Source organism: Nannobrachium achirus, assembly GCF_963921795.1.
Source record: "Nannobrachium achirus genome assembly, chromosome: 22".
In the NCBI taxonomy this organism is placed as follows: Eukaryota; Metazoa; Chordata; class Actinopteri; order Myctophiformes; family Myctophidae; genus Nannobrachium; species Nannobrachium achirus.
In genome coordinates, this window is record NC_137829.1 from 43,510,752 (window position 1) to 43,529,415 (window position 18,664).

The 18,664-nt window shown below is 43.5% G+C and overlaps 1 protein-coding gene across 1 annotated transcript in view; it reads left to right on the top strand.

The window, feature by feature from the left end:
- Positions 1 to 18,463, top strand: part of LOC308307646 (heat shock protein 83-like) — a gene marked incomplete at both ends in the record, with an annotated part of 35,524 nt that extends 17,061 nt beyond the window's left edge. The window contains 2 exons of the mRNA XM_080752911.1: positions 8,869 to 8,930; positions 18,372 to 18,463. Coding sequence (XP_080609037.1) covers positions 8,869 to 8,930; positions 18,372 to 18,463 — 154 coding nt within the window. The remainder of the gene's footprint in view (positions 1 to 8,868; positions 8,931 to 18,371) is intronic.
- Between the last annotated feature and the right edge of the window lie 201 nt (positions 18,464 to 18,664).

The following is an 18,664-nucleotide window of genomic DNA, read 5'->3' on the forward strand; positions in this document are numbered from 1 at the left end:
AAACTATTACAATACAACTGGTTGATGAGAACCTACTGTATAGTATATACCGGCTAACTCCTAAGTTAGGTTTAGTAGTACATAACAGATAAGTGCTTTAAGTGTACGTTATTGCCTGTGGGACTGATTTTTTGGAGTGGTGAATCACATGATATCCCAAATGGTATCGGTACATTTGCCTTTTGTGTTATGTCCATTCACTTATATGAATAATAGTTATATCACTTATAGACATGTGCTTGTTACAGTCAAAACGTTTGAAAGCCCTAAAAAAAACAGGCCAATAATTGGCCAATGGCTGAGGGAAATGTCATGTCTAATCTTGTCTAACAGCGGAAAGGATCATAAACATTGTCATGAGTAAATATGATATGAAATATGAAGAGGTTTGGGAATCATTTTTGGACTTTGTTGAGGCTTTCTTGCAGAATAGAGGTCCTATGGGATCGAACTTATCTTTACAGGTTTTGTTTTGCTTTGTGTTTTTCCCTTTCTTTCTTTCTTTCTTTCTTTCTTTCTTTGTACATTTGAGTTTTGATGGTGAGTTTTGTCATGTTTTCTTTCTTTTGAATGCATATTGTGTTTTATTTCCTGGGTGATGGGATATTGATAGATTTTTGATTATTGTTCTTTTGGACAATATGCGTGCCGTTTTCTTTCCTCTGCTAGACAAAACAAAAAATCTATAAACACACAATGCAATATCGATACTTTTACTTAAGTAGCAAACATGTGTACTTTTCCCACCACTGCTCATGTCCTCCTAAGTATAGAAATACTTGTGTGCATAGAGTCGAGGGAACATAGGCATGACACCTTGTGTATATGCTTGCATGCGTGTGTGTGTGTGTGTGTGTGTGTGTGTGTGTGTGTGCGCGTGCGTGCCTGCGTGCGTGTGCTTTGCCTTAATATTCCATGATTATTGAATCCTGCACGGCCCAGGTCATCCATGGTACTGTGTGTTGTTCATATCAGTAAGCGGGGGAGGACAGTAACATTATTACTGCTGGGGTTCCTCACATGACCAAGTACACATGCAGCATAGCAAACATCTCCATCATGACCTTCATATATGGCCGTGAAGGTGTGTATTCTAACAATAATGCATAGGTGGTTTCTCTATGCCTTCTGTCATTTGAAAGAAGCTTTCAAAATGTTCCAAAAATAGTGGTGGTAAGCTTGCAGAGGTGTTATTTTAGCTATTTTTGAAAATGTTCGCCTAATGACATGCACACAATAGGGATACCAGGTAGAAAATGTTTAAAGGGTTGCGTACTTAAATAGGACTTCTGCCAAAACTGACATTTTGTTTTTGATTTAATTTGCCGTGCAAAATGTTTTCAGGAAAGTGAAAATCTCTTGACATGAAAAATGTTAAATCCAATACTAACGTCTCTAATACCTGCCACATGAAGATGTCTATTTGGCAATCCCCTTCAAATAACACTTCCAAGAAGATCAGGGATGGATGTACTGTAGCTATACTATAGGCCAGGGTTCCCATTTTTTTTTGTCTCAGGGCACCCCATGAATATTTTTTGAATGCGAGGCACCCCTACATTATAATTTTCACTCCCAGCACCTTATATTTATAGCATATCGTCGTTGTTGGGTGGAAACCTTGTATGTCCAAAACCGTTCGTTTTGTATCATCTATAAAATGTACTAAACTAGTGTTGTGTGAAAGGCGTGTGCTTGTAGATCTGCTGTTTTCACTAGTTTTGTGTGACAGTCTTGTATGATGAAGCAGGGCTTTGCTTTACCAAAAGACGTACACGTTTGAAACTTGGAGATACAAGGTTTCTGCCCAACAGTGATGATATTTTAGTGATCATGTTGCGAGGAAAACGTTGAGATAACAGCCATTTTGGATAGAACTGACTTTGTGAAAATAACTTTGTACTTCAAGTTTAACATTTTACTAAATATTTTTTCAAGTGTCCAAATAAATTTGAAATATTATCAAATTATCTTGCGGCACCCCTGGACTGCCGTCACGGCACCCCAGGGTGCCCCGTCAGGCCGTCACCCACTTTGAAAACCCCTATAGGCTATGCAGGGACACGGCAGCCTTGAAAATGACTCCATCCTTGAAGACAGAGTTGACTAAGATGAAATGCAGACATGCTGGAAGCTGGGCATGTATTGCTGACCAGCGTCATGCCCTTGGCACAGCCGCCCCATTCGTTTTAATTACAGAGACGTTTAGTCCACAGATTCTAATGATGATAAACAAGCACAATTAGAGTAGGTAAATGAACCCGGCCCGTTGTCACTACATCACACACCATGTTGTCCACACTAAATATTCAATCATATATCGAGACTTGTACACCAGCCGTTCTTAAGCTTTTTTGAGCGCCTGACCACCAGCACAATTTGCGCAATTATTCTCAAGGACCACGCGACCTGACCTATAACTACAACAATATATTTTGTACAGTATATTAAGAAGGCATAGCAAAGTAATTTCTATATCTTATTTTTTTTCCTTTTGTTTAGGTTCAGGTTCAGGTTCAGTTTTATTGTCACACATATCCATACACGTACAGATACAATGAAATGCTTGTGCCAGGAGCACTCTCAGCCTTATTACACAAAGACATGGTCACAGTGACCGACAAGAGTGTGGACCCACATACCATGCAGGCCACAAAAGACAAGTCCCAACAACGACAATACCATACAGTGTAACAGTGTACAGTTTAAAGTTGTTAAAGGGATAATTCATCCCCACTGGGCACGGTGGCACAGTCAGTAATGCTGTCGCCTCACAGCTAGAAGGTCCTGGGTTTGATTCCCGCCGGGACGCTGTGGGCGCTGGGGGCGTGTTCTCTCCTCTGTGTTATCATTGCCCATTCCCTAGGTGGGGTTGGCGAAAGGGCCTTTCTGTGTAGAGTTTGCATGTTCTCCCCGTGTCTTGTAGGGTAGGTACCCTCACAAAAAAAAAAACCCTGGCCAGCCAGGGTAAGTGATGGAGGGGAAAGGAACTTGTTGGAATAACGTGTTCCTTCCACGCGCTACGTCCAACCGGGGAAACTCCCCCCCGTCAAGAGGAAAAAAAGCAACTTGGACTCCTCATGCATAGACGGAAGCATGAGGTCAGTCCGTTGTCTCCCCAGGTTGGCAGAGGGAGTGTAGCGCCCATGATTATTAAATTAGATAATTGACACTGGGTGAAAAATTAGTTACAAAATCGCGTTTTAAGCAGTTATGTTCGGTGTGCGACACCACGTGCAGCGAAGTAAATTAACAATGTACCGGTATCAAGCCCTGCATTGCCCCTATTAGTTCCAAATGTTTCATACAGTTTACAGTTTAGGCATTTAGCAGACGCTTTTAATGGACTTGGATTTGATGGACTTATGATTAACTATTATTTAAACATATATATATATATATATATATATATATATATATATATTATTTTTTTTACATAAAAAATACTTCTTTGGGCCATGTGTAATTATGCGATGGACCACTAGTGGTCTGTGGACCACTGTTTGAGAAACGGTGTTTCACGCCATGGTCGATCGTCACTGGAGAAGGATATGGCAGATTAAAACAGTGGGGGCCAGCACGCTTATAAGGCTGCCTGTCATTTATTCAGCACAGACACACAGTAAAATCCTTTTTATCTTCTGTCAGGTGACAAGATGTCATTACAGGAACGTGTGTCCCGCAGGCAAAAAAAATAACCGCACCAGCAGCGCTCGCCCATGGTCACCATTAAGCACACTATAGGGCTACTTGACCTCCAATTCAATGAAGAAAAACAACATGGTGTCTAAAGTGCTTTTCACACAGGAAGTGACATTACATACGCCCACATTCTCACCAGGGACGTGCAGAGAAGAGTTAGAGGCAGAGGCTGAACTTTCTAAAAGGGCCTTTTGGTGGAAATATCGAAAATAGCAGACCTCCAAGCTCACAACGCGTCGCAGCGCGACGCGTTGTGAGCTTGGAGGTCGGCTATTTTCGGTGCGTTAAACCTTGCCTGGCTCCAGCCAATAGACCCGCCCACTCTCTGAGTGGACTGCTTCTCTTGGTCTGGAGGTGTCATATGACGCGTCTCTTGATTCGGTTTCTTGGCTAACCGACCAATGAAATCAATGCAAGACAGAGGAGGGGTGCGTCTAACTTTTGAAAATCAACAGAAACAGTGGAGGGAGGGGTGGCTCACCAGAGTTCTTAATTGCCTCCTTTGAACTTCAGAAGAGCTACAACTACAAGTGTCGATAGCTTGTTAGTGATTCTCTCTAATCAATGAAACATCAAAGACAATGACCTGTTGGGTGCATGTCACAGAGGGGAGGGGGAGGAGGGAATGTTTTGTGTACACAAGTCAAACACAACCCCTCCCACCAGATCTCTTGTGATTAGGAATTTCAAATTTCAAATCCCCTCCCCTTTGTAATCAAATAGAATAGGGACAACTTCAGACTCAAGCTCCAGCGTAGAGTTTGAAATCAGGCTACGTTAAACCACTCATATGCATACTTTCTACACAGAAAGGGCAATTCTTTCAACATAAGATGCTGCATTCAAGTACAGGAGAGTTTGGACAAGGCAATTCTCTTGAACGCTGCCCTCAGGTATGGCATGGAAAAGGGGGAATTTGCATTTCTTTCGCCATAGTAAAAACTGCATTCATGGTCTGGAGAGGGCACTTTTTACAGACTGATAAAAGGCCAGGGGCTCAAGCCCCCTTTGAATGATGTCTATGTGTGCACATGCCTGGATCCATGGGGTTGCACGGCGCTTCTCCGGTGCAACCCCTGGCAATCTCTCTGCGTCAAGTAAACGACAGTCGCGTGTGTAGGAAAACAATTTAACACAATTCAGCTCAATTGCCACGGGGAGCGTGGGAGTGAGACGAACATGAACGTGGCAACTTCACAGGGTCACAGTCACTTGTTGCACCAGCCCCCCCCCCCCCCCCCTCCCCTCCCACTCCCCTGCCTCTCATTGATAATGATCTACCGGTGCAATCACTCCCTGTGTGAAAAAAGCCCTTCATAACGTCATGCCGTCATATGGATAGTGAGTGAGGGGTGGACTGAAGGCGGATGTAAATCATACTGGCACGAGAGCATTATTCACAATATGTGAAAGATATTCAGAGATTTACTCATGTGGCACTGATCATCGGTCCAGTGGTTTGCGAGATTAGCTGTGGACAAAGACACACAGACAGACCCTCTTCTATACGGCTTTCCTCCTAATCAGGCCATACCGGGGAGCGCTCTCCAGTCCGACATGTCGCCACTCCGACATTGACTTCTTATTGTCGGAGTGGCAACACTTCCATAGAGGTTAGGTTTAGGTTAGGTATCGGGTTAGTGTCGTAATGGAGACATGTCGTAATGGAGACATGCAAGCGGCTATATCACACCGTAAAAATTATGTTCTGCTTGGCATCTCTAACAATGCATTCACTTGGTATTTACAGGCCACTATTAAATAGGTTGTTGTTATTGTTTTTTACATATCATTTAACATGGCTTAAGTTGGAGCACTGGCCAGGGTGCCGTACAGACACAAGTGTGCAAGGAGTGTCGGGCTGGAGCATGTCCTACTGGATTCGGAGGCTAGGGGGTAACATGCCCTTGTTCACCTTGTACTAGGTCAATGGCAGTGTTTTGAATTGGATAAGATCAGCAGCCCAGGAGCCAGAGGAGGGAGCGTAGTGGAGAGACGTGAACAACAGTGGGAGGTTGAAGACCGGCCATGCTGCGGCATTCTAGATGAATTGCAGAGGTTTGAGAGAGCATGCAGGCAGACAACCAAGGAAGGAGTTGTCGAAGTCAAGACTGGAGATGACGTGAATAAAGAGCTAGGAAGACTACTTGGTGGGGACGTGGGCAAAGGGTCTGAACCTTGTGAACCTACAGAACTGCAACGTTTGCCTTGAAGGATAGCTGACCAAGATCAGTCCCATTTATATGTTCGTGGCAGGTTTTGGTTTGTGCAATATAAATGATGAGGAAATGCACCAACTTAAAATGTGCTATAAGCATGATGAATTGTGTGGTTGATTTCAAAGGCATAGGCTAGCTGTGTTGGGTTGAATGACCTTAATGGAGAAAAGTGTCTATTAAGCAGACTTTGTTCATGCCTCATGTCTACGCGAGGAGACATATTTGACACATGCATCGTCAAGCCCTTTTGGGAAATGTTGGCTGCCTGATACGTGTTCAAAGAGGTTGATCTTTCATGAAAACCAATGCTTTAACCGATACTGAAAAAAATAACTTATATACTAAAAATCACACCCAATGTGAAGTGAGCGGTGGTCGTGCTTGCATAACATCTTCAGACTAGGATTTAAGTCTAGGATTTACAGGCTATGCTACACACACACATTTTGCTATGGCAAAACGCTGAGGAAAAAGGCTACAGACATACGACATATGACATCACTAGACAAACATGATGCTACGCACACACATTTTACTATGGCAGAACGCTGAGGAAAAAGGCTACAGACACACACGCAGCCACTTATAGGAGCACACGCACAGCACGCACAGCTACGGACACACACACAATTTGCTATGGCAAAACGCTGAGGAAAAAGGCTACAGACATACGACATATGACATCACTAGACAAACATGATGCTACGCACATACATTTTACTATGGCAAAACGCTGAGGAAAAAGGCTATACGGACACACGCACAGCCACTTATAGGAGCGGTTTGCACCGCTCAAAAACAATTCTCTACACACACTGTACAGTTTGGTGAGCTTAATCAGTGTATTTGGCCAGGATAATGTTACTTTTGACAATTCTGAAATTAAAGCACTGTGCTTGGATAAGGACACGCTGTGCCACAGCAACTCTTTGTGGAGTATTATTTTATGGACAGCTGTAAATGCATCACAGAAGCTCTTTTACATTTTATGACCTCCATTACACTACAAGGCAACTTCACTTATCCTTCTGCCCTTTGCCGGTGACGTGGCCTATCAGTCACAAGCTGGTGCTCGCAGGAAGCTCGCTTTACCGTGGGCAAATTAAACTTCACCGGTGAGGAAAAGGAAAAACTCAATTCACTGGCAATTCACCTCCTTTTGGAAGGTATAGCGTAGCATATCGCGTCGCTGTTGTCCGGCGTAAACCTTGTATCTCCATGTTTCAACTATTTAAGTAGCAAAAAATATCTGCTATTTCTGAATAAAAATAAATCGATATGTCTGTACACGGACATATATGTGTACTTTTGACCAGCTCCATACATGGAGATACTGTAGGTGATGATCCAGTCGTCTCTCCAAGTATGGCTATCCAGGGTATCTTGAGTCTGTGACGTCAGATGAGAAGTATTGGCCATGGTTTGATGAGGTCAGTGTTGTGATCTTCATAAGGAGATCCAGGTAATGATAGTCAGCTCCACATATGGAGATCCATGTGTTGTACCAACTTTCGGTCTTGGCCATATATGGAACGTGACATGAGGTGTGACTGACTGACTGACGCACAGGAGCTGCAGGTCTTCATAGTAAATGTGACCTACGGTTGCAACAACACTATGGCATAGTGTTTAGATTAGTTAGGAGTCCAAATAGTACTAGTTGGCTCTCAAATGTTTTATTTGCAAGGACCCTCATAACTCTGAGAGTGTACAAATGGAACCAAATGGACCTGTAAGGGTCCATTTGGTTCCGTTAGAACAGTCTCAGAGTTACAGACCCGTTATGGTCATTCAGGGTTAGCTCTGTATGTGTTTCTGGTAATAGTGAACTGTCCACTAATGTTTGTGGCAACATTTTTTTTTTTACAAAAATGTCCACCACAAGCCAGGATGGCGATGACCCTTGAAAAGCATTAACAAGAACATTTCGGTTGGACATACAAGGTTTCTACCAGACAGCGTCCATAATGTAGACACTACACCACAGTATATGGACTCATCATAAAAGACTAGACACAAGTCAGTAAAAAGAAAATGCATTTTCATACATACAGACATGACACACACACACACACTTGAAAACACATCAGAGATATGTCTAAAATAAATAGTATCATAATACAGACATGACATACACACACACACACACACGCACGCACGCACGCACGCACGCACGCACGCACGCACGCACGCACGCACGCACGCGCACACACACACACACACACACACACACACACACACACACACATGAAAACACATTAGAGAGATATGTCTGAAAAATAGTGTCTCTATACTCCCTACTGCTGCACAGTATGTGCTACAATCATTCCTTCCACGTTTTCCAGCTCGCCCTTAAAGCTACGCTTGAGAACTGGTATCTAAAACCTCCCGGAATGGGGGGGAGTTTCCGTTTTCCCTGATGAAAAAAAAAAAAAAAGTGTTTGGAGCAGCGCAGGGACGTGCTGGGCCCCTGATTCAGCCCGGGAAAAAAGATTTGGAGAGGCCCTCATTGCGCTTTATAGAGAGATCTCTCTCTATGGCGCTGCTGCTACTCAAAGATTTGCCATTTCAGATCATGACAAGTGACAAGCCAGTGGGCCAATTACATGAATTAGGCCTATATTTCGTTGTTGTCGGGTGGAAACCTTGTATGTCCAAAACGGTTTGTTTTGTATTTATCATTTAAAAAATGATTTAAACTAGTGAAAACAGCCGATCTACAAGCACTTGTGTGCTTGTAGATCTGCTGTTTTCACTACTTTTGTGCAAACAGTTTAATTTTTACTTTTGTGCAAACAGTTACCTTTTTTCCTAATGGCCCGGCCTGGACCGGCCCGAGAATGAACCCGGCCGTTGGGGAGTTGTCCCGCTTTTCCCAATGGCCAGCACGTCCCTGGAGCAGCGTGACCTAAGTCTGTGCCATCTATCTCCTGCCTGTACCTGACAGTGTCACAGGCGCTCTTTTGTGCGAGGTCACCGGGGGCCAGCTCCGTTCTGCAGGAGCACACGGTGAACACGACGGCGGCGGGGAAATTGATTTTAACTCTGAAATACCCGGAACGCGCCTGAGTCGCGTTAGATTTTAACCACTTTAACCATTATTTTATGCTTTAACTTTAGAAAAATAGCAGATATACAAGCTCACAGCGCGGCACCGAGTGCCGCGCTGCGAGCTTGTAGATCTGCTATTTTTTGAAAAATCGTGAAAATCATGAGTGCAAGTCTTTGAATATCTTTGACGCGATCTTTGACCCGACTTCTAAATCCTTCCTCTGAATCAGTGGTTCTCAAAATTTTTCACGTCAAGGACCCCCAAAATGACAGGTATTTGGCCACAGACCCCATCTCAAAATATGTTGTTCCAGGGACCCCCAGAAGCAGAGATTTGACTTACAAACGTTTGCTTTGAAAAATATATATTGAAAGATTTGCATACATTTTCATGATTTTTCAAAAATAGCAGATATACAAGCTCACAGCGCGGCACAGTTAATCCTAGGCCTAAATGGGTTAACACCCGGGCCACCGTGGCCCTGATGACTAAAAGGGTCGGATGAAATCCTGTGTGACAGTTTGGGTGATTGGTGCAAAGTGAAAGATGAAAGGGAAGATAGATGACAACAAATACGGCGGCTGTGCAGCACAGAGGGCAGCAGTGTGCGCTTTGGCACCTGCGAAAGACGGATGTACAACTGTGTGCGCCCCGATTGGAAAATAATGTAATTGATTTATGTCAATGGAAACAAGGTCAGTGAGCCTCACCGCTACCAAAGCAGCTATAATGTCTGAACTGATTTACAGGGGTTACGTCTTTGTACAAAGTAGGTGTTTACCGCTTGCACTATAAGACAGTGTTTGAGTGAATGTAATTTCTATTTCATTATGTAATTGCTATGGCAAAGGAACTAGTCCATTACTGTATATTGTTATAAGTTATATTCACGTAAAGTCCTTGGATTCTCCCTACCATAAAACAATTTAAAATGTTTGTTATCAATCATCTTGTAGTGTTGTATAGTCTACACCAGTAAGACTCCCTAATCGGGAGATAAGCGACCGTTGGTCGCTTATCTCCACAAATATCACAACCTCCACCTCTCACGTCATACGGGTAGCCATAGTTACACCTGGAATGTTGAATCTCCATATATGGAGATAACCTACGCATCACACAAAGTCTGACCTCACCAGCCCATACTTGGGCATGGACGACTTATATCTCCATATACGGAGATGGCCATATATGGAGATACGATGACATCACAGAGTCCACAGCTGATGATGTGGCGTGATGTCATACAATACACAAACAAGCCCTATATAAAGGGGCAATTCTCACCAGGGAAGAGAGCATTGCCTGGAATGTTGAATCTCCATATATGGAGATACCTACGCATCACACAAAGTCTGACCTCACCAGCCCATACTTGGGCATGGACGACTTATATCTCCATATACGGAGATGGCCATATATGGAGATACGATGACATCACAGAGTCCACAGCTGATGATGTGGCGTGATGTCATACAATAAACAAACAAGCCCTATATACTGATGCGATACGATGACATCACAGAGTCCACAGCTGATGATGTGGCGTGATGTCATACAATAAACAAACAAGCCCTATATACTGATGCGGAGATATGAGCAGGGCAAAGGTGTGACGTGTGACGTGTGACCGACCGACGGACGGACGGCCGGTGGAGGTTTTCATAGTAAACTGCTCCCTCACGGTCGCAATAAGAGAAGAAAGAAAAGGAAGAAGGTCTATACACCTTCCCAAGTTTATACCATTCATTTTAATGAGAAATGGAAATGTGCATGTCCTGCGTAGACTGTTGAGTGAATTTACGGTGGTTCAACTTTTGCAGTTTCAAGGCCGTACGGAGAGCGTGCGAGTTCTGCCCGGAACACACGCACGCACGCACGCACGCACGCACACAACAAGTTTTGTTATTTAATTGATTTAATAGATACTGTGTAGAAGACAAATTAGACTGAGCTTGAACCAATAGTTAGAATAAAACTAGTGAATGCAGGTTTAAGAAAATAACCTGACAGCTATTGCCATCCTGGTTATGATAAAGCAAAACATAGAGATCACGAAGTGCTTTTAACATAACGTTTGGGCTACATGGATATCTTGGCTTTTGTGGCAAAGGTAACATTCATATATGTAGGCCATGGGTCTTCAACAGGGGGTCCGGGACCCCTAGGGGGTCCTCAGAGTTACTACAGGGGGTCCTCCAAATCTTTGAGTGATACTGTAGCAACTTTTTTTTTCTTCTATTTTTTAACCACTTGAACCCTAACGTCCATATTCTGAGAACTTTAGCCAAAAATAGCAGATCTACAAGCTCACAACGCCTCGCGCTGCGAGGCGTTGTGAGCTTGTAGATCGGCTATTTTTGGCAAAGAGCTTTGGCGTAGAGGGGAAAAAGAGTGAACCAAGTACAGAGTGAAAGGTCAAGTTTATTAAGTATTGACGGTTCAAGTGGTTAAATATCTGTGTGGGGGTCCCTGCTTCATCTCTCTCTCAACTAAGGGGTCCTTGGCCTGAAAACGTTGAAGACCCCTGATGTAGGCAGCTAGTGGGCAAAGTCCTATGTTTCTTTGTTTTGTTTTTTTAACCATGGAAACAGATGCAGGCAACGGGTGCTGCAGTAATCGCTCAAAGGAACGGCTGTCGTAGCATTTGCAGATGAGCTGGTCAATTCACCATGAATAGCCGGCAGACCCACTTAAGCAGATCACATGCTTATGCTCTGATCACATTGTCTGAATCTGATCTTGAACTGGTTTGATGTCTTTGAGATTTTTGCTTAGCAGGTTGTTGCATTTCATTATGCTTTATGCTTATGTGATGTGCCTGTCCTAAGGGTGTTGATTGTTTTGATAATTGTATTTGTATCTTTCATTCAGTGGCGGAATTTAAACCAGGCTCTAAGAGTGTTTCCATGGGTCGGCAGCACTAGCGATATTATCGTTTATCGTGATAAAAAATACTCACGATAATCGTATCGTGGAGGTTTCATTTATCGTGATATCGTCCTCCGTCATGCACTGGTGATCAATTCACCTTTTATTTGCCGAGCTGCATATCCGGTACCACTTAAACCCTCTATAATTGGTAAAGGGTACTTATAATATACGTCCTTGATACAGTCTTTTTTTCACTCTCTATCAATTGTCTTTGCCAAAAAATAGCCGATCTACAAGCTCACACTGCTATTTTTTGGCAAATGTTCCGCCCCAGGATAATGGATTTTGATTATCGTGATAATATCATAAATCGCGATTTCTTTTGCCACCCTAATCGTGCTATGACATTATCATATCGTCCCATCCCTAATCGGCACTCAGCAGAGTTGTGGCATCTCAGATATGAGTTCATGGAAATGACAGTATTAGTTAATGAATGACTTCCTTGCACCTGGAGCGGCAGAGAATCATTTTAACGTACCCGACAAACCAACTAAATGGACAGCACTGGGATTTTTAAATATATATATTTGTATCAACCCGAGTCAGTTTCCTCATCTAATGTACTCCATATTAACCAGCTGTCAAGATTGGATACCCATTCCGGGCAGAAGTGTCTTCCAGTCTGCCAGACATCAGCAACCACTGATTATGAGCTATTAAAGAAGCCTTCCGAACCAACGGAAGAGGCTGAGAGTTTCACGCTCTGTTTACGAGGCGGATGCTTTCATGAGCCGCAGTCAGCAGCGATTTCATGGTTGTGCGCAGTCGCCAGACAGGCACCAATGACCGGCAATATAGACAAGCACCTAGAATGTTGTAATATTGGTTGTAAAAACAACAATACTGATATGGAACAGTGACAGAGACTATTTTCATCACTAATTTGGTCTTTAGATTGATAGGGACTGTGCGTGACGTAAAACAATTATTTGACACGCTGGCGATTTTTAAACAAACAAACAAAAGTGCACAGAAATGCAAGCTACAAGTGAAGTGGAGGATGTAGTTAGTGTGAAACTGGTTAATAACGATGATAGCGACGATGATGATGATGTTAATGATGATTAGTATGGCAGTATAATATGATGAAAACCTGGAAGAAGATTTTATTCTGCTCAATCTTCGCACATTCTCAGCTTAAAATGCATCTTCTGAAAAATGATGTATGCTTAATAGTGGGCTCGCTTAGGCCCACCCTAATCCTAACCCACCTCCATTTTATCACGACGATGTATCCACCTGTTTCCGCGGGAGTTTACTGGAGATTATTTGGACCACACTTCCGGTTTAACAGCAGACATACAAGCTCACGTCGCGTCGCAGATGCAGCCCGTTGTGAGCTTGTAAATCACACTCGGCTGCGGCGCCGGAACAACGTCTGCGCAATGCACTATGGGGCGTTGGAAACCCGTGGATAAGTTCACCATTAACAACTTATGGGGTGCAGGGTGAGCCTCTGACTGGGTGGGATAATAAGTCCAGTCATTATATGAAAAAACCTAAAACAAATTGCAATAGTAGCAAACTCAACTGATTCTGTATCATTATGTCCTTAGTGAGGGAAAAAAAGTCCCAAGGAATCCCACCGGGGCAAAGTTTTGAAAACGACCTACTTACCTTCACTTACTATACACTACACTGTAACGGAAAAATGACTCCCAAAGAAATCTGCTTTAAGTGGGATGTGAGGGGTCAAACTAGGGGGTTTTAATTATTCTGAATCCATTGCAAGCATTTGTTTTGCATGAAAAACATTCCTTGGGCTAAAAACGGACCCCAAAAGACTGTGAAAATTGATGATTCATCACTAAACCATCATTTTGAGGGGACATTTCTTGCATCACCCTGTATTTACTCAGGACGTATTGAAACACAAAAGGACCCATTCATTTTGATTCCGTGTCGGACCACACAGCCAATATGAGACCCGCCACCCTCCTGCCTGCTTGGCTGCATAGCTTGGCTGCCTCTGGAGAACCATTTCATGTTTCTCACTGATCATCCCCTGAATTGATCCACCTGAGAAGTAGTTATGTAGAGCATTGTCCCGGGCTGCAGAGGTACCGCTGGGAAATCATCGGTTTGTCTCCTGCGATGAGATGAATGACAGCTCGGGCCGCGGTACGTACCAAGAGTTCTAATCAGCCATGATGACAGAGGAGAAGGACAAAGCGGCGTGAGGAGCAGAATACAGGATATGTGGCAGAGGCAACACAGCTGTGTGATGTTTATGGCGGCCTAAAGCGGCGACGGCCTAGAATTATTGAAAATAGCAGGTATTATTGAAAATAGCAGGTATACAAGCTCACAGCGCGGCACAGAGTGCCGCGCTGCGAGCTTGTAGATCTGCTATTTTTGAAAAAAGTCGCGAAAATGTGTGCAAATCTTTGAATACCAGTAAGACTCCCTAATCGGGAGATAAGCGACCGTAGGTGGCTTATCTCCACAAATAGGGCTAAAATTTGTTTTTCCAAAATCTTCCTGATCCATGTTGATGACATGAGTGTAGACATGCTGTGTAGTGATATTCGTGATTTTAGGGCAAAAACTGTAGGAGCAGTGTCCAAAAATGTGTTTTAAAAATGGGCCTGAAGGTGGCGCTAGAATAGGGCCATGTGAGAAATGAGGGGTGGGGTCTCCGCGTTGCCTTGGCGGACGAATAGGTACCGGCCCCGGCTCTCCCGGGCGCTCCTAGCCCGAGTTACGGCATTTTATGTGCGCTGCAGTGGCAGGGGGTCCTCCACTGGGGGCGCCACCACTTTTGCATCCGTTCTGGAGCACCAGGAGTCGGTGGTCCCCGGGAATTCCCCGTGAGCAGCCCCGTTGGGGTGGTCATTTGGTCATTTTTGCACATTTGGTCATTTTTTACATCTGGGGGTCCCCCGGGGACCTGGGGGTCCCTGGGGCTCCTTGGAGGTTGTAGTTTGGCAGGCAAGGAGTGTGTGTGTAAAATCTGGCATGGATCGGGTCAACGGGTGCGGAGATATAAGCAGGGAAAAAGTGTGACGTGTGAGCACATTTGGTCATTTTTTACATCTGGGGGTCCTTGGAGGTTGTAGTTTGGCAGTCAAGGAGTGTGTGTGCAAAATTTGGCATGGATGGGGGCAACGGTTGTGGAGATATGAGCAGGGCAAAAGTGTGACGGACTCACTCACTCACTGACAGACAGACAGCCGGTGGAGGTTTTGGTAGTAAATGCGACCTACGGTCGCAATTATGTATTTTCAAAGCGAACGTTTGTAGCTCAAATGTTGCTTCTGGGTGGTCCACGGAACTGAATATTTTGAGATGGGGGTCCGTGGCCAAATACATATCATGTTGGGGGTCCTTCACATGAAAAGGTTTGCAAACCACTGACATAGTAGGCTCTCCAGAACAGACTAACTGAGCTCCAGTTGAGTGTTTTCTTTGACGGTGGCTGGCCAGATTGCTGACATAGAAACATAGTTTTTTCAAAAAATCCTTAGAAGGATTCAAAAGACACTTATAGAATCGGGTCAAAATTTGAATTTTCACGATTTTTCAAAAATAGCAGATCTACAAGCTCGCAGCGCGGCACTCGGTGCCGCGCTGTGAGCTTGTATACATGCTGTTTTTCAATAGTTAAAGCATAAAATAATGATACACAATAATGTGCACCCGTTCTAAAGGCACGCGGTGGCGGGGTCTATACACTATGTGAGGTCAACTTCCCTCCCCGGGGAGGGGAGGGGACTGTGACAGTGCTGCCATTTCAATTAAAAAACATTGTTATCATGCTCGGTAGGGGAAATAATTATTATTAAAAAAAACTTGACTGAGAAAATGAAAAGAGATATCTTTGGCAATTTGAGGTCACTGTGGAAATGAAAGGAAGCACAGAAGAAAGACACTTGAGACTGAAGCAAATGTAGTCAGACCAAAAATGGGCATGGTCAAGATAAGGAAACACCAACCTGTGCTTTGACAAACATAAACTGACAATTGGGTAGTTAGCTATAATAACGCAAATGCTATCATTATTGTACCATTGTTTCGTGTTGAGATTGGCACATTTCACCCAGATTTTTTTCATCTCCCTCACGTCACTTTGTCTGCTGACCTCACTCAGCAATGAAATAAACTGAAAATAAACAAAAATATATTTGAAAGAATTATCACAGGAGGCAAGCAGTGATCACCCCATGATGTGTACTGCAATGTAGTTTCAAATGCACTACATTGTAGCCGCTTTTTGACGTATGATCTGGGCAGCTTTCCCCAGGAAATGTGCCAAGCTCAATAGTGAACAACGGTATATGCACATGTAGTGACAATGACAAAAAGGCAATACTTGTTTTGTGGCTACAAAGACTGTGCTGACAACCATAGAAAAAATATACCTCTAGCCTCTAGCCTTTTTTTTTTTTTTTTTTTTACAAACGGACAATAAATATGTCCTTAAGTTTATCATTACCTTCAAAAGTCCAATTCACTACAATTTAGTAATCTATGGGTATCGGGTGCGTTTTTTCCAGTTAAATCAACACTCCAGATTTATCTTGCATGAAAGAGACTAAATTAGAGTATGAATGTCATTTAATATCACAGCATTTTGGTAATCGTGCATAATCAAAAAAGCCTGTCCAAAGTAATCCACAGGAAATTAGCATTCTTGTCTGTCTCCGAACAACTCATGAGAGACAGCCGCTGACAGCCCCGTCAGCGTCATGTGACGCGACCTCAGACCCGTCTGATAACGCGTCTGTGCTTAAATAGCGGTCAAGACGCAGCTTTGCGTCTCTTGACGCAGCTTTGCGTCTTTTAGACGCGAAACCGCGGCCCTGGTAGACTTACCGCGTTTACAGACGCGATCATCACGGCTCTGTGAGACACAACGCGGCTCCAGACGCGATTACAACTCATACATCTACAGTATGCTTGTAGCTCTGCAGGCTTCAACACTTTGCTGCTAACATCCAGGCACACATTCTAACATGACCCTTGGCGCTATGACAGGCACTGGGTTGTGATAATGGAGAGATAAATATGTAAAATTGTGTCACTAAATCACAAAAAAGCCCATAAACCGCTAAACATAAAAGCAGTTTTAACAGCTTTTCATTCTCCTGGCTTGCTCGTGGATGCCATGGCAAGCAAAATAGTTTTTAGTCTGTGATTCCCTGTAAAACTTCTGTTACAGTTTAATCACTTTAGGTTCTGGTTACACAATAAATTATGCTTGGCTAAGCTCTTTGGATTCAGAATACACGAATTCCATAGAAATGTGTCCAGGCTGCATCTGTCCTTTGGAATATTAACAAATTGGCTCTTTATTATTTGCATTCTGTTGTGTTGTATGGGGCGGTTTGGCCTGGTGCAGTGACTGTTGATGCTCCAACTTCAATTAAAAGTGATTGACACGGACTGAAAACAGCAACGCACAATCAGCGTCCGTTTCAAAAGCTAGCCAACATACCTTGAGGTGTGAAACAGCCCAACTATAATACTGGAACCGCTTAAACCCTATACTGGGGTTGTCATAATAGGTGAACTTTGCAGAACAAGTAGTACTTGCGTTGTCATGAGCTCATATTACAGTAGATAGCATTTTCTTTGGCGAAGCGATTCGTGTAGATACAGTAAATAAGGTTCTATTGGGTAATCAATTTATTATTACAAAAGTTAAAAAATATATAAATAATAAATGATATCACAACTGCAACTGCAAATGTTATGACTACATATCGTCGGGTAGAAACCTCATGTCCAAAACTGTTACTTTCCAGAATTAAAGAGTCCAAAAATAGATTTTAGATCGGCTATTTTTGTCGCTTCTGTGTGACACTGTAGCATTAATGAAAAAATACTAAATGAATAGTGGAGATAAGAGGTTTCTGCCCGACAGCAACGATAGCCTATACAGTATGTGAGCGGGCGGCAGAGCACAGTGAACACATAAAACACGTATCAATGTACATCAATCATTCAGAGGTGCTTTAATGATAAACTCTCCAGTCGACTGACCAAGCACATCCTGCCTTTACTTCAACTGTTTTATTATTATTTTTAAGCCAAAAAAAAACAACATCATGTAAATAATTTCAACTTAATTCCTTATGGAAATTGTTTTAGAATGGACAACGCATCCATTTATTGTCCGCCTGGCCCGCTGACCTGCCTCGCCCCGAGATGCTCTTGCAGAAGGAAGAAACAAAGCAAAACAAAATACAGAATCACTGGCTGCTCTCATTATTTTCTCAGTGTGCAAAGATTTAAGATTCATGTCAGGCTGCGCGTATAGAGAGCATGCCTACTGTGCACTACAGGGAATGCCTTGAAATTTGTCAGTGAGTTCACAAGCTTTCTTTTTTTATATACATACTATGAGTAGCCAATTATTTTTACCCTTTTTCCTCACAATGTAATGGTTATGCCAATTACCCTCCCCACACATTTCCGTGTTGTCACCTCTATTGTGTCCTACACTGCGCACCTGCCAGTGAGGAGCCCCCACTGGGAGGACATAATAGCGCCACCGTCCAACTCCTTCCGCTCAGAAGACCCCGCTGACAGGCGCCACATCAGCCCGTAGGAGTCACTAGTGCGGTGGCAGAGATCGGCCTTCTTGCCTGGCTGCCACCTTGAACACAGCAAGTTGTGTTCGAAACAGATGTTCAGCCAAGCCAGTCGCACCACGGCGGATTTAAAGCCCCTAGACTACGGCGGTAGACAGGTGGGCTACTTTACTCCTGCGCCACCCGAGAGTTCACTTAAAGTGATCTAGTTAGGGCCA